General features: G+C 38.0%; 1 protein-coding gene across 9 annotated transcripts in view; it reads left to right on the top strand.

Moving 5' to 3' along the window:
- LOC100351924 (leptin receptor) overlaps positions 1-15,765 on the top strand; it is a 134,644-nt gene that overhangs the window by 47,635 nt on the left and 71,244 nt on the right. For 7 of the 9 annotated variants that reach the window (XM_089300487.1, XM_089300485.1, XM_070078341.2 and 4 more), the window contains 2 exons: positions 2,878-3,207; positions 5,460-5,583. The exons of 1 other annotated variant lie outside the window; for it this stretch is intronic. In XM_089300487.1, coding sequence (XP_089156613.1) covers positions 2,878-3,207; positions 5,460-5,583 — 454 coding nt within the window. Of the gene's footprint in view, positions 1-637; positions 679-2,877; positions 3,208-5,459; positions 5,584-15,765 lie in introns of those variants that run through there. One more of the 9 variants, XM_089300486.1, reaches the window with a different exon arrangement.

Below are 15,765 nucleotides of genomic sequence, written 5' to 3'. Positions count from 1 at the left end.
TTTTACTTCCCAAATGGCTGCAATGGCTGGGGCTGGCCCAAACGAAAGCCAGGAGACAGGAGCTTCTTCCAGGTCTCTCACGTAGGTGCAGGGGCCCAAGGACTTGGGCCATCCTCCTCTGCTTTTCCCAGGCACATTAGCAGGGAGCTGGATGGGAAGTATAGCACCAAGACTCAGACTCGAGTATATAAGGGATGCTGGTACTGCAGGCTGTGGCTTAACCTGCTGTATCACACTGCTGGTGCCCCAAGTGACCTCTTAAATGCTAAGCCAAATGACCACTCCTCTTATATTTTTTAAACAATTTTTTGAGATGTATTTAATAGAACTCTTCATTGTCTTTTCCTTTAGCTAATTTTTGTTAGACTCTAATATTTCATATTGGTTTCTGAAAGGTTTGTGGTTTGATCAAGTTTATGAATCAGAAGAGCTCCTTGAATATTGTCACCTGACATATATGCCTTCAGATGAAAATTTAGGATCTTTTGTTGTTTAGGATTCTGGAGGGAAAGAAATATTTGTAAAGGAAACATGTAAACAAAGTAGACCCATTTTTTAATTAAACTGATTCTATGTTTTTGTATCTATGAAGTTTATTATTCCATTTTAGACTTCAATACTTCTTTTTGAAGATTTTAGGTTGATTTCATGACAGTCAACTGAATCCTCCATGTGCAGGTAAAAATGCTCATATGTAGTGCTATTAGACATTTATGGTTTTATACAATCAAAAATCTTCTGTATTCACGAGATGTTTTATTTCATAATAATTTGTTAGAAGGATTGAAGTCTGAAGGAACACAATTGTAATGAGGATTTACTTTTGGTGATGTTATGGTACCTAATGTTAGTCATGTCAATCATTTTTGGTTTAATTTTTGTATCTACACATACTTATCTACATATTTATATTTTTTACAAATAGGTAATATTTAACAATAATTTCTTAGGTTGTTGAATATTTTTACATGTATGGACTTTATAGTTAAAACCACACTTACTAATTGGCTTTTACAGCTTCTATTTTCTTACATTTTTAAGTAGACTTTTTTTTTTTTTTTTGACAGGCAGAGTGGATAGTGTGAGAGAGACAGAGAGAAAGGTCTTCCTTTTGCCGTTGGTTCACCCTCCAATGGCCGCTGCTGCCTGCGCGCTGTGGCCGGCGCACCGCGCTGATCCGAAGCCAGGAGCCAGGTGCTTCTCCTGGTCTCCCATGCGGGTGCAGGGCCCAAGCACTTGGGCCATCCTCCACTGCCTTCCTGGTCCATAGCAGAGAGCTGGCCTGGAAGAGGGGCAACCGGGACAGAATCCAGCGCCCCGACCGGGACTAGAACCCGGTGTGCCGGCGCCGCAAGGCGGAGGATTAGCCTATTGAGCCACGGCGCCGGCCTTAAGTAGACTTTTAAAAGGAGTTTCACACTCCCAGCAAAATTGGGAAAGGTACAGAGTACCTCCTGCATAGCCTCCCCATTACCAGCATTCCCCATTCAAGTGTTACCTATGTAAAAATTCATGAACCCACTCTGGCATATCCTTGCCACCCAGTCTTTACATTGAGGTTCACTCTTGGTGCTCATTCTATGGTTTTTAATGAATATTTATCTTAGTTACAGAATCATAACAAATATATTCACTGCACTATTCACTTGTGTGTGCTGCCTGCTCATTGCTCCCTGTTTCCCACTCCACTAACTATTGGCATACACAGATCTTTTTATTTCTTCATAGTTTTGCTTTATCAAGAATGTCATATACTTGGAATCCTATTGGGTATAGCCTTATCAGAGCAGCTTCTTTCTCTTAGTAACATGCATTTAAGTTTCCTCCATGTCTCTTCATGGCTTAATAGCTCTTTCGCAATGAGTAATATTTCATTGTCTGGACATAGTCCAGGTTATGCAGCTATTCATCTTGATGACTTCTGTCTTCTTAGATTTTTACATTTATCATAACTCTTCAGAATTCTCATTCCATACAAATTCATACAGAATTCTCAGAATTCATTGCTTATTAGTATATCTGTAAATGATAACACTGTTGGATTACTTGAGTAATTTGAAAAAGGGATTATGAAGAACTAATTATTATTTAATTTTTAAACAGTTATTTAACTTTTGAGTGTTTTTGGGGGTACAGAATTATAGGAGTGTTTCTTTCATTATTCTCTTAAAACTGTATGGATAAAATACATAAAATCTGTTCCCTTTATATAAATTTTAAAAAGCAAAAAAAAAAAAAAAAAGGTAACATGATCAACAGAAGCTTCCTGTAAGAAGTCTGTGTATATCACTTCTCAGAGTGCATTAAGAAAGTGTCGTATAAAAAAAAAAAAAAGTGTAGTATATGGTGTCTCCTATCTGGAGGAGCCTGAGTGGATTCAAAGATCCAGGTATCCTCATGTTGATGACACATCCTTTCTGTGGTGTCATTGAAAGCAATGTTCTCGTTTTGGTGTTAGTCTTTTTTAAGAAATACTAAAAGAACACTTTATTGTTTGCTTATCTTATTGCACACACAGATATTTATCATTTGTGCTGATGGTAGAATAACTTCAATTTGGAAAAGGGAATTAAAATATTTAGTGTTAATTTCCTTTTATTAAAGTATAAATATAAGATGTTAGCTTAATGAGGAAAAATGAAGCACAAATTTCCAAAAGGAGGTGCCTGAGAGTAGAGCTGTTTCAATAAATAAATAAATGAACCCTCTTAAGTATAACACATTGAACAACAAGAGCTACTCATTAGGCATTGATTGAGTGTTTAGAACATTAAATAGTTCTTATTGAGCACTACATGGTCTACTCTCATATACTTCCTGTTTATGTCTTCGTCAGAATGATTTCTCATTTTCTATGTCCTTTTAATGTTCTAACAGAGTTTGTTTGTGTGATAACTGCATTTAACTTGGCATATCCAGTTACTCCCTGGAGATTTAAGTTGTCTTGCATGCCAGCAAATGCAACCCATGACTATTTCCTCTTGCCTGCTGGAATCTCCAAGAACACTTCAAATTCTAGTGGACATTATGAAGCAATTATTGAAGATAAATTTAATTCAAGTGACACCTACTTTTCTAACTTATCCCAAACAACATTTTACTGTTGTTTTTGGAGTGAGCAAGATACTAACTGCTCTGTGCGTGCAGACAACATTGAAGGGAAGACATTTGTTTCAACAGTAAATTCCTTAGTTTTTCAACAAGTAGGTAAGTATTGTAATGCTCCAAGCATTTGCTGTTATTTTTAAAAATTATATTTAACAAAGTGTTTTAATTCTCTGAAACTTTAGGAAATACATGCCTTATGAATATGATTTTTATTGTATATTATCATTTTTATGCTAATAGAAATAGGATTCATCATGTGACCAAACTAATAAATAAACATGAAATTATTTTATATCCAATTAAAATGTAATAAGGGAACGTTTTCATCTTTAAGTACATGCCTTGTGGTCTTATAAATTTGCTTTAGAACAGAAAAAGAACATCTTAATTTTGTAAAATAGATAAAATATCAAATGACTATTAATACTATAGGATTTGTTAAATTTTAAAATGTTTATAAATAATTTGTTTAGGCAAAGAATCTCTCTGAAACAATATACTTACAACAGAGAGAGGAAGAGAGGAACAGAGAGAAAACGAGATGTCTTCCGTCTGCTGGTTTGCTCCCCAATTGGCCGCAATGGCTGGAGCTGCGCCCATCTGAAGCCAGGCTCCAGGAGCTTCTTTCAGGTCTCCCACGTGGGTGCAGGGACCCAAGGACTTGGTACATCCTCCACTGCTTTCCCAGGCCATAGCAAAGAACTGGATTGGAAGTGGAGCAGATATGACTCGAACTTGCACCCATATGGGATGGCTGGCAACTGCAGGCAGTGGCTTACCCGCTATGCCACAGTGCTGGCCCCACAATATACATTTTAATCAAGAGGTTTTTCTTGTTTGAAGTATAATGCATACTGAGCATAACTAGTGTATTTAGTAATTCATCTGTAAGTATAAACAATAAATTTGTTTCCTGGAAAGGCTTAAAAAAGCAGTCAGTTGAGTTAGCCATATAAAGAAACTTACAGGATGAAAATACAGGGTGTTTATAACATTCCTATTTAAGGTCAATCAGGATTTCTCAGTTGATGCTGTTAATTTTGGGGCAGATAATTCTTGGTCGTAGGGAGTTGTCCTTTGTACTGTGAGATGGTTAGCAGTAGCCCTGGCCTTTACCCATAGATACAGATACCAACAGCATCTCCTGTCCATTATAATTACCTACAGTAGGAAATCATGCTTGGTTCAGCACTGTTGATTTAGTGGGAAAAATACTCCAGTGTGTTGAAATCAGTTTAGGAATAAGGTTAAAATCTAAAAATGCAATAAAAGCAGACTTTTAAAACAAGTTAGTAGTTATAACACTTAGTTTTTCCAGTTTCATGCATAGCCATTAATTTAATTTTAAATAAAGCACTTAAAAAATTTATACAGAAATTTAGCCGATTCAGGGATTATTAAAATGAGGGGTCTTCATGAAATCATGGAAGATGTACATTAAGTAAAAACTATCCATGAAATTTTTTTGTACCAAAATAAACTTTCCACAGAATTTTTAGTCTACTTTATATATAAGAGTGCTAGAGATGAGCTATGAAATGATAAAAAAATTATCAGTTATGAAGAGGAGCGATTACTATACTATAGAATTTATTTTTGCAGTATAGATGAAGGCTATTACTTAGTTATTTTTTAAAATGAGCTTACCTTATCAAAACCATGGTGAGAATTTCAACACATTATTCTGCCAAGTCGACTGTTTCTTCATAGAGCTTAGCAGTGTTACACGGTTTTTCTATCTGGAAATGCTTCTGGTTTGATATTAGTATTATCTTACTGTTGTCATAGTTTTCAATAGTTGCTGTTCTTGCTTTCTAAATTACAAATCACAGTTGTTCATCTTCATTATTATCAGGTAAGTGTTTCAGCATGCAGTGAAATCTTTCATCAGTTATATTTAGGGCCAGTGACATTTGAATAGTGGGGCATTAAAGGCATACATCATATTTTGAAGGTGAACCACTGTACCTTCATTTACTAAAGCTGAGACTCAAAACGCTCCTCCAAATATGCTTGTACCTTGACAGTTCTTTTTTTCTCTTGAAAAGTGAGAATAAACTGAGCCAGGTGAATTTGTGGCTATTTTACCCTACTCGGTTGGCTTGATTTTAAATAAAATTTTGGGAAACAATAATTGAATTTAATTTTCTTACTTTGCAAAAAAGGAAACTAGAGACTGGAGGGACTAAATTACTTGGGTGCATCCATACCATTAGTTCAAGCTGCCCTTTCTCTCTTAGACTGGGCTGTGGATGTTGTATCAGAACATTGGTAAATTTAATTTAGCTCATCTCTTTCATGGAATTGTTCAGAATGTTTTTCGGGTTTATTGTAGTTTGTTTTTAATTCAGGTGCAAACTGGGACATACAGTGCCAGATGAAAGGGGACTTGAAATTATTCATCTGTTATATGGAGTCATTACTTAAGAATCCTTTTAAGAATGTTGGCCTTAAGGTCCATCTTTTATATGTTCTGTAAGTACCAAATAAATTAACTAGGACATTGCTATTACCACAAATATGTTTTTTTAAAAAGTGGACAAGAGCTTATATTTATAGAAGTAAATTATGAAACCTCTTTAATTACAATGTTTCCTCTTAAATCTATGTCTATGTATACAGAACAGTTTTTTTGTTTTTGTCCCCCAAAAACCTTATATTTAAGGTATACAAACTTCATCTATTTCATAAATACACCTTTAGTAATATATTGATTCTTCCCCCACCTGCCTTCTCACCATACTCCCACCCCTCCTCCTCTCTCTCCTATTCCCATTCTTATTTTTTACTAAGATCTATTTTCGATTAACTTTGTACACATAATATTAACTCTATGCTAAGGAAAGAGTTCAACAAGTAGTATGAAAAATAAAACTATTCCTCAATAGTGGAGACAAGGACTGTTCGAAGTCATCACATCTCGGATTATCAATTTCACTTCTATAGATTACTTTTTTTGTTTTTTTAACTTTTATTTAATAAATATAAATTTCCAAAGTACAGTTTATGGATTACAATGGCTCCCCCCCCATAACTTCCCTCCCACCTGCAACCCTCCCATCTCCCACTCCCTCTCCATTTCCATTCACATCAAGATTCATTTTCAATTATCTTTATATACAGAAGATCAATTTAGTATAAATTAAGTAAAGATTTCAACAGTTTGCACCCACACCGAAACACAAAGTGTAAAATACTGTTTGAGTACTAGTTATAGCATTAATTCACATTGTACAACACATTATAGATTACTTTTTTTAAAGATTTATTTTTATTTATTTGAAATACAGAATTACAGAGAGGGTAGAGATAGAGAGGTCTTCCATCCCACATGGATACAGGGACCCAAAGACTTGGGCCATCTTGTACTGCCTTCCCAGGCCATAGCAGAGAGCTGGATCAGAAGAGGAGCAGCTGGGACTACAACTGGCTCCCACATGGGTTGCCGGCTCCCACACCAGCGGCCCCTTCTATAGATTACTTTCAAGTGCTCTATTAGCTACCACAGATCAAGGATAACATATGGTATTGTCCTTTGGGACTACTTATTTCACTAAGTATGTTTTCCAGGTGCATCCATTTTGTTGCAAATGATAAGATTTCATTTTTTTTTACCTCTGTGTAGTATTCCATGGTGTACATATCCCATAATTTCTTTATCCAGTCTTTAGTTTCCAGGCATTTGGATTGATTCCACATCTTAGCTACTGTGAATTGAGCTGCAATAAACATGGAGGTGCAGATAACTCTTTCATATGCTGATTTCATTTCTTTGAGGAAATTACCAGGAGTGTAATGGCTGGGTCATATGGTAGGTCTACATTCAGATTTCTGAGGTATCTCCATACTGTCTTCCATGGTGGCTGTACCAGTTTACATGCCTACCAACTGTGGATTAGGGTACCTTTTCCCCCACAACCTCACCAGCATTTGTTGTTTGTTGATTGTATATGAAAGCCATTCCAATGGAGATGAGGTGAAACCTCATTTTGGTTTTGATTTGCATTTCCCTGATGGCTAGTGAACCTGAACTTTTTTTTTTATGTGTCTGTTGGCCGTTTGCATTTCCTGTTTTGAAAAATTTCTGCTTAAATCCTTTGCCCATTTCTTAACTGGGTTGTTTATTTTGTTGTTGTGGAGTTTCCTGAACTTTTGTATAGTCTGGACATTAATTCTTCATCAATTTCATAGTTTGCAAATAATCTCTCCTCTTCTGTCAGTTGTCTCTTCACTTTGCTGAGTGTTTCTTTTGCAGTGCAGAAGCTTCTCAATTTGATGTAATCCCATTTGTCAATTTTGGCTTTGACTGCCTATGCCTGTTGGGTCTTTTCCAAGAACTCTTTGCCTAAGTCAACATCTTGTATGTTTTCCCCAATATTTTCTAATAATTTGATGGTATAAGGTTATAGATAAAGGTCTTTAATCCATTTTGAGTGGATTTTTGTATATGGTGTAAGGTAGGGGTCTTGCTTCATACTTCTGTATGTGGAGATGCAGCTTTCCCAACACCATTTGTTGAAGAGGCTGTCCTTGCTCCAGGGATTGATTTTAGCTTCTTTGTCATAAGGTTGTCCTTTGGTTAGTTTTTGGAGTTTCTGTTCTGTTCCATTGGCCTATTCATCTGTTTTGGTACCAGTACCAGGCTGTTTTGATTATAACTGCCCTGTAGTATGTCTTGAAATCTGGTATAGTGATACCCCCAGTTTTGTTTTTGTTGTGTAAGGTTGCTTTAGCTATTTGGGGTCTTCTGTGTTTCCATATGAATTTCAGCATCATGTTTTCTGTATTTGAGAATGTCCTTGGTATTTTTATTGGTATTGCATTTGTGCTTTTTATGCAACATTCATCTCATTAGGTTTCTTCTTTTCCTGTTGATTCAGGTGGCATGATAATAGATATCGGTGAGCATATTGTCTGAGGGAAGTGTAAACTCAAGTCAGGGATTTTGGCTATTTGAGTCAAAAAGGGGGGAAAAGCCTCATTTTATATTCCTTCAGGTAGTTTTTCATGTTTTGCTAACTTATAAATATTTAATATTTATACTAACTTAAAAAATAATTATTTAAAAATTACTTATTCTTGGTAGAACCAAGAGATTGATTTTATTTATTTAGAAATTATTTCTTTATTTTCATTGCATTTGAAAGTAGGGAGAGAGAGAGAGAGAGAAAGAGAGAGAGAGAGAGAGAAATTGGTCTTCTATCTTCTGGTTTACTCTCCAAATTCCTGAAACAACCAGGGCAGGGCCGGGCTGAAGCCAGGAGCCTGGAGCTCAGTCTGGGTCTCCCATATGAGTAGCAAGAATCCATGTACTTGAGCCATCACCTTCTAACTCTCAGCATGCACATTACCAGGAAGCTGGATTGGAGATGGAGGAGCCAGGATTCAAGCCAGGCTCTCTGGGCTTTGGATGTTCTGAGGAGCATCTTAGCCTCTGAATTAAATACTTGTCTTCAAGATGGTAGTTTTCAATAGCCATGCATCATTTGCCTGCTTATAACTCCAGCAGTAATATATACCATTCTACATGAATTGTAGCTTTTTTTAAAATTATCTAGTCATTTGAAAGTCAAAGATACAAATAGAGATAAAGAGATAGAGAGAGAGGAAGAGAGAGAGAAATTTTCTACCACTGGCTCATTCCACAGATGGCTTCAACGACCAGTGCTGAGCAAAGCCGAAGCAAGAGACCAGGAGCTTCATCTGGTTCTCCCACGTAAGTGGCACTTGAGTCATCTTCTGCTGCTTTTTCCAAACCATTAACAGGGAGCTGGATTGGAAGTGGAGCAGCCAGGATACTAACTGACACCCATATGGGATACTGGTGTTGCAGGCAGTGGCTTTACTCGCTATGCTACAATGCCAGCCCCTAAAATAACCTTTTATTTGTTCTTTAATTTGATGCTTAAGAATAAAGAGATTGGCCAGCACTGCGGCTAACTAGGCTAATCCTTTGCCTGTGGCGCTGGTACTCCAGGTTCTAGTCCCAGTTGGGACGCCGGTTCTGTCCCGGTTGCTCCTCTTCCAGTCCAGCTCTCTGCTGTGGCCAGGGAGTGCAGTGGAGGATGGCCCAAGTGCTTGGGCCCTGCACCCGCATGGGAGACCAGGAGGAAGCACCTGGTTCCTGGCTTCAGATCGGTGCAGTGCTGGCCGTAGTGGCCATTTAGGGGGTGAACCAACAGAAGGAACCTTTCTCTCTGTCTCTCTCTCTCTCATTGTCTAACTCTGCCTGTCAAAAAAAAAAAAAAAAGAATGAAGAGATTTAATTCTTTCAATTCTAAAGTTCTTGAAACCATACCTTCGAGTAGCACATACAGATGTTAGACCCTGTCTGTATTAAGATGAATAGAGACAGAAAGTAGAATAGTGGTTAATAGGAACTGGAGGAGAAGATAAAGGAGAGTTATTGCTTGATGGATACAGAATTTCAGTTTGGGAAGATGAAGGACAGTCTGAAGTTGGATGACAATGACAGTTGCACAACAATGTGAATGTACCTTATGACACTGGACTCCACACTTAAAATGATAAATTTTATAATTGTCCACAATAAAAAATTTAAAAAAGGAAAACCAGAATATTACATAGTATCCCATAAGTATGTACAATTTTTATGTCTGTTAAACTTTTTTAAATTAAAAAATTAGATATGTTAAAAGAAAAAAGGATGAATAGTATCACCTGTGCCCTTGAGGTGCTCACAAAGTAGTGGTTGGGACAGATGAGTGCAGAGTTTCAGTTTTAGTTGTTACTGATATATATATATATATATATGATATATTTATATGTATATATGTATATTTTATATATATATATATATTTGACGGTTAGAGAGACAGAGAGAAAGGTCTTCCTTCCGTTGGTTCACCCCCCAAATGGCCGCTACAGCCAGCGTGCTGCGCTGATCTGAAGCCAGGAGCCAGATGCTTCTTCCTGGTTTCCTATGCGGGTGCAGGGCCCAAGCTCTTGGGCCATCCTCCACTGCCTTCCCGGGCCACAGCAGAGAGCTGGACTGGAAGAGGAGCAACCGGGACAGAATCCGGCACCCCAACCAGAACTAGAACCCGGAGTGCTGGCACCGAGGAGGAGGATTAGCCTAGTGAGCCGCGGCACTGGCCAGTTACTGATATATATTTGGAAGCACATGTTGTCTTAGGAGCACATGACTGATGAGGGAGGAGAGGAGAGTTAAAGCTTCCTTAGGATGGAAACAGCTGACTTGAGTTTTTTGAGACCAATAAGAGCAATAAGAAAGTGTACAGGCTACTGTGTTGTGTTGAGAGAGCGATCAGCATCATTTGGAAACTTGTTAGAAATTTAAATTCTGTGGTTTCACTCCAGAATTAGTGACTCCACAATACTAGGGTGGGATCCATTAATCTGTGTTTTATAAGGTCTTTGGGTGATTCTTAGGAAACTGAAATTTGAGAATTCTTGATGCAGGAGTTAATGTAACAGATTTTAGAGTCAGATGACATGGGTCCACCACTTTCTAAATGTGTACAGATAGTATTTGCTGTGCTGAACAGTGGTTCTTCCACTAGAAATTAACTCAATGGAAGTAGTCACACTAATGCTTTAATACTATTTATTGAATAGATATGAATTGCCAAAATGCTTTCTTAACATTTGCCAATGTACTCTCCAGAAATGCCTTAATGAGCTAAAAAAAAAAAAAAATAATGGTCAGTAGTTAGCCCGAGCATAGAGGTACATTAAGATCTGACTAATATTTATGGATTTGGCAGTGAAAGCAAGGGAGAATTTAGCCAGAGCTGGTTCAGGGAAATGAGAAGGGAGGTTTCCAGAGCGAAGAGAACCTTGAAGGAAAGATCATGAAGAGTTCTTCTGGCACCTGAGAAGGGACCTTGCAGAGCTGGAACTCATATATTCGAGGAGGGCACACCAAATGACAACAGGTGTAGAGGAGTCTCTGAGGAGGCAACTTTGTGGCTAGTTCTGAGAAGGGGAAAAATACTGGTTACTGGAAACAACTGTTGCTGCCAGTGAGGAATCTTCACAGGAGTGATTCTTCCTTTCTTTCTTTTTTTTAAGATTTTATTTGATAGTTAGAGTTACAGACAGTGAGAGGGAGAAACAGATAGAAAGGCCTTCCTTCTGTTGGTTCACTCTGCAAATGGCCGCAACAGCCAGAGCTGCACCAACCCGAAGCCAGGAACCAGGTGCTTCTTCCTGGTCTCCCATGTGGGTGCAGGGGCCCCAGGACTTGGGCCACCTTCTAGTGCTTTCTCAGGCCATAGCAGAGAGCTGGACTGGAAGTGGAGCAGCAGGGACTTGAACTGGCGCCCATATGGGATGCAAGCGCCGCAGGTGGAGGATTAAACTACTGTGCCATGGCACTGGCCCCAGGAGTGATACTTTCAAGAATAGGAAGCAAAACAAGGAAAATAATGCCCCTTATTGCTCCATTATAATTGTAGTCTCCTCTGCCATTCCCATAGTTAGAATTCACAAGAATCTAGGTAGTTTAGAACTGTGGCTTGCAGAATTGAAACCCCAACATGGCAAAAAAGATAGGATGGGTTTAAAGCTGAGGGCTAATAGCTTAATCATCAGCATAATTCATTGCTTTGGCTACTTAGCATCCACACACACTATTTTCTATAACCTTTCTATGAGTCCATACTTTCACTTAATAAGGTGTACCTGCATCTTAAAGCAAATTAGGTGATGCTATGACCTAATTTTCATTATATCCATTTGTGAGCCACATTTATTGTATTGATCTCTGGGGATATTAATGGCTCCTCATATTGAGTTACAGTCCCAACTGAATGAATATCCTGTAAGTTAACTTGTGAAGTTAATACCACCAAGAATATTTATATACAATAAGAGGAAGGAAGGTATTGAGAAGAAATTAGTTAATATATATAAGAATATACACACATGTACAATATAAAGAAGAAAATATGTGTATCTGCTACTGTCCTCATCTTTATGTTGATCACCAGGCTATAATTAATAGTTAAATTTATGTTATAGCATTGGATTAATTTTTAGAGCTACCCCAATGGGAGTAGGTTGATGCGGTGACATTGATGTCACATATGGAGACTGAGTGTCTGAGGTCATCATTTCCACCTTTAATACTGGCCACTGGTTGCCATCATGCCAATGAATCTAGAAGCCCTTGCTTTTTTGCACAGCTCTCCAAAGGGTCAATGTCCAGATGAGAGTTTCTGATTGGTGATAATTTGCCTTCTCTGCCAGTGTTTCAGCCTTGTATGATGGTAGATGCACCAGTCAGATGACTCACACCATAATTTCTTTGTCCAGTTAACAGTTGATGGACATCTGGTTTGATTTCATATCTTAGCTGTTGTGAATTGTGCTGCAGTGAACATGGGGGTACAGATAACTCTTTCATATGCTGATTTCTGTTGGTTTGGGTAAATTCCCAGGAGTGGGATGGCTGAATTATAAGGGAGGTCAATATTCAACTTTCTGAGATATCTCCATACTGTCTTCTATAGTGACTGCACCAGTTTACATTCCCACCAAAAGTAGAACAGGATACTTTTTCACCCATATCCCTACCAGCATTTGTCTTGTGTTGATTTCTGTATGTGAGCCTTTCTAACTGGAGTGAGGTGAAACCTCATTGTGGTTTTGATTTGCATTTCTCTGATGGCTAATATTCCTGAGCATTTTCTCAATTATCTGTTGGCCATTTGAATTTCCTCTCTTCAAAAATGCCTGTTCAAGTCCTTTGCCCATTTCTTAACTGGATTTGTTGTTGTTGAATTTCTTGAGCACTTTATAGATACTAGGTGTTAAGCCTTTATCAGTTGCATAGTTTGCAAAAATTTTCTCGCATCCTGTTGGTTGCCTCTTTGCTTTGCTAACTGCTTCTTTTGTATTGGAGGTGCTTCTCAGCTTGATGTAATCCTATTTGTTATTTTTGGCTTTTATTGCCTGTGCTTCTAGGTTCTTTTCCAAGAAGTTTTTGCCTATGCCAATGTCTTGGAGAGTTTCCCCAATGTTATCTAGTAATTTTGTGGTATTGAGTTGTAGATTTAGGTCTTTGATACATTTTGAGTGAGTTTTTGTGTAAAGTGTAAGGTATGGCTTTAGTTTCATTTTTCTGCATGTGGAGATTTAGTTTCTCCAGCACCATTTGTTAAAGAGATTTTTGTTTCTCTAGGGATCCACTTGAACTCCTTTGTCAAAGATAAGTTGGCTGCATGGATTGATTTCTGGAGTATTTATCCTGTTCCATTGGTCTACAAGTCTGTTTTTGTGCCAGTATCAGGCTGGTTTGATTATATCTGCCCTGTAGTATGTCTCTCTCTCTCTCTTTTTTTTTTTTTTTTTTTGACAGGCAGAGTTAGACAGTGAGAGAGAGACAGAGAGAAAGGTCTTCCTTCCATTGGTTCACCCCCCCAAATGGCGGCTACAGCCGGCGCGCTGCACCGATCCGAAGCCAGGAGCCAGGTGCTTCCTCCTGGTCTCCCATGTGGGTGCAGGGCCCAAGCACTTGGGCCATCCTCCACTGCCTTCCTGGGCCATATCAGAGAATGGGACTGGAAGAGGAGCAACCGGGAAAGAACCGGGTCCCAACTGTAACTAGAACCCAGAGTGCCAGCGCTGCAGGCGGAGGATTAGCCAAGTGAGCCATGGTGCTGGCCAGTATTGTCTTGAAATCAGGCATTGTGATGCCTCTGGCCATCTTTTGTGGTTTGATTGCTTTAGCTATTCGGGGTCTCATGTTTCCATATGAATTTTAAAGTCATTTTTTTTCTAGATCTGTGAATACTGTCCTAGGTATATTGACTGGGATCACATTGAAGCTATAAATTGCTTTTGGTGGTATCAACATTTTGATAATGTTGATTCTTCCAATCCATGAATATGGAAGATTTTTCCATTTTTTAAATGTCTCTTCTATTTCTTTCTTTAGTGTTTTGTAGTTTTCATTGTAGAGATCTTTGACATCCATTGTTACATTCCAAGATGTTTAATTCTTTTTGGAGCTATTGTGAATAGGACTGATCTTTCTCAGCCATGACATTATCTGTGTATATAAAAGCTATTGATTTTTCCAGGTTGATTTTATATCCTGCAGCTTTACCAAACTCTTTTATGAGTTCCAGTAGTCTCTCAGTGGAGTCTTTTGGATCCTTTATATATAGGATCTTGTCATTTGCAAATAAGGATAGTTTGACTTCCTCCTTTCCAACTTGTATCCATATAATTTCATTTTTTTTTTCCTAATGGCTCTGGCTAAAACTTCCAAGACTATATTAAATAGCAATGTTGAGAGTGGGCATCCTTGTTTGATTCCAGATCTTAGTGGGAATGCTTCCAGCTTTTCCCCATTCAATAGGATGCTGTCCATAGGTTTTTCATAAATAACCTTGATTGTGTTGAGAGATATTCCTTCTATACCCAATTTGCTTAAGATTTTCATCATATAGAGGTGTTGTATTTTATCAGATGCTTTCTCTGCGTCTATTGAGATAACCATATGGTTTTTGTTCTCCAGTTTGCTAATGTGTTAAGAATAGCTTGAGAAGAATTGGAATTAGTTCTTCTTTAAACATCTGGTAGATTCAGCAGTGAAGCCATCCATTCCTAGGCTTTTTTTTTTGTTAAGAGGTTCTTTATTATTGATTCAGTCTCCATCTTGGTTATTGGTTTGTTCAGGTTTTCTGTGTCTTCATTACTCAATTTTGGAAGATTGTATGTGTCCAGGAGTCTGTACTTTTCTTCTAAGTTTCCCTATTTGTTGGCATACAGCTCTTTGTAATAATTCCTGATGATTCTTTGTTATTTTGTGGTATTTGTTGTTAGATTTCCTTTTCATCTCTGATTTGATTGATTTTGGTCTTCTCCCTCTTTATTTCTGGTTAGTTGAGCAAGTGGTGTATCAATTTTGTTTATTTTTTCAAAAACCATTTCTTCATTTCCCTGGTCTTTTGTATTTTTTTTTTAGTTTCAATTTTGTTTATTTCCTCTCTAATTTTAATTACTCCTTTCTTCCTACTGATTTGGGGTTTGGTTTGTTTTTTCTAGGTCCTTGAGATGCATTGATAGCTCATTTATTTCATACCTTTCTAATTTCTTCATGTAGGCACACATAGCTATAAACTTTCCTATTTACAATGCTTTTGCTGTATCCCATAAGTTTTGACATGATATATTGTCATTTTCTTTTTTTCCAGAAATTTTGTTATTTCTGTTTGGATTTTTTCAAAGACACATTGGACATGTTGTTCAGTCTTTTTCTTTTTTTAAAGATTTGTATATGGGGCCAGCTCTGTGGCTCACTTGGCTAATCTTCTGCCTGCAGTGCCAGCATCCCATATGGGCTCTGGGTTCTAGTCCTGGCTGCTCTGCTTTCAGTCTAGCCCTCTGCTGTGGCCTGGGAGGGCAGTAGAGGATGGCCCAGGTGATTGGGTGCCTGCACCCATGTGGGAGACCACCTGGCTCCTGGCTTTGGATTGGTACAGCGTGCCGCCCATGGTGGCCGTTTGGGGTTGAACCAATGGAAGGAAGACCTTTCTCTCTGTCTCTTTCTCTCTCTTACTGTCTAACTCTACTTGTCAAATAAGTAAAAAAAAAAAGATTTATTTGAAAGCCAGAGTTACATAGAGAGAGAAGGAGAGGCAAAGAGAGAGGGAGAGTGAGAAA

Source organism: Oryctolagus cuniculus, chromosome 7 (assembly GCF_051225735.1).
Source record: "Oryctolagus cuniculus isolate XC-2025 breed Fujian yellow rabbit chromosome 7, ASM5122573v1, whole genome shotgun sequence".
NCBI classification, from domain to species: domain Eukaryota; kingdom Metazoa; phylum Chordata; class Mammalia; order Lagomorpha; family Leporidae; genus Oryctolagus; species Oryctolagus cuniculus.
This window is presented reverse-complemented; position numbering and strand designations above follow the sequence as displayed.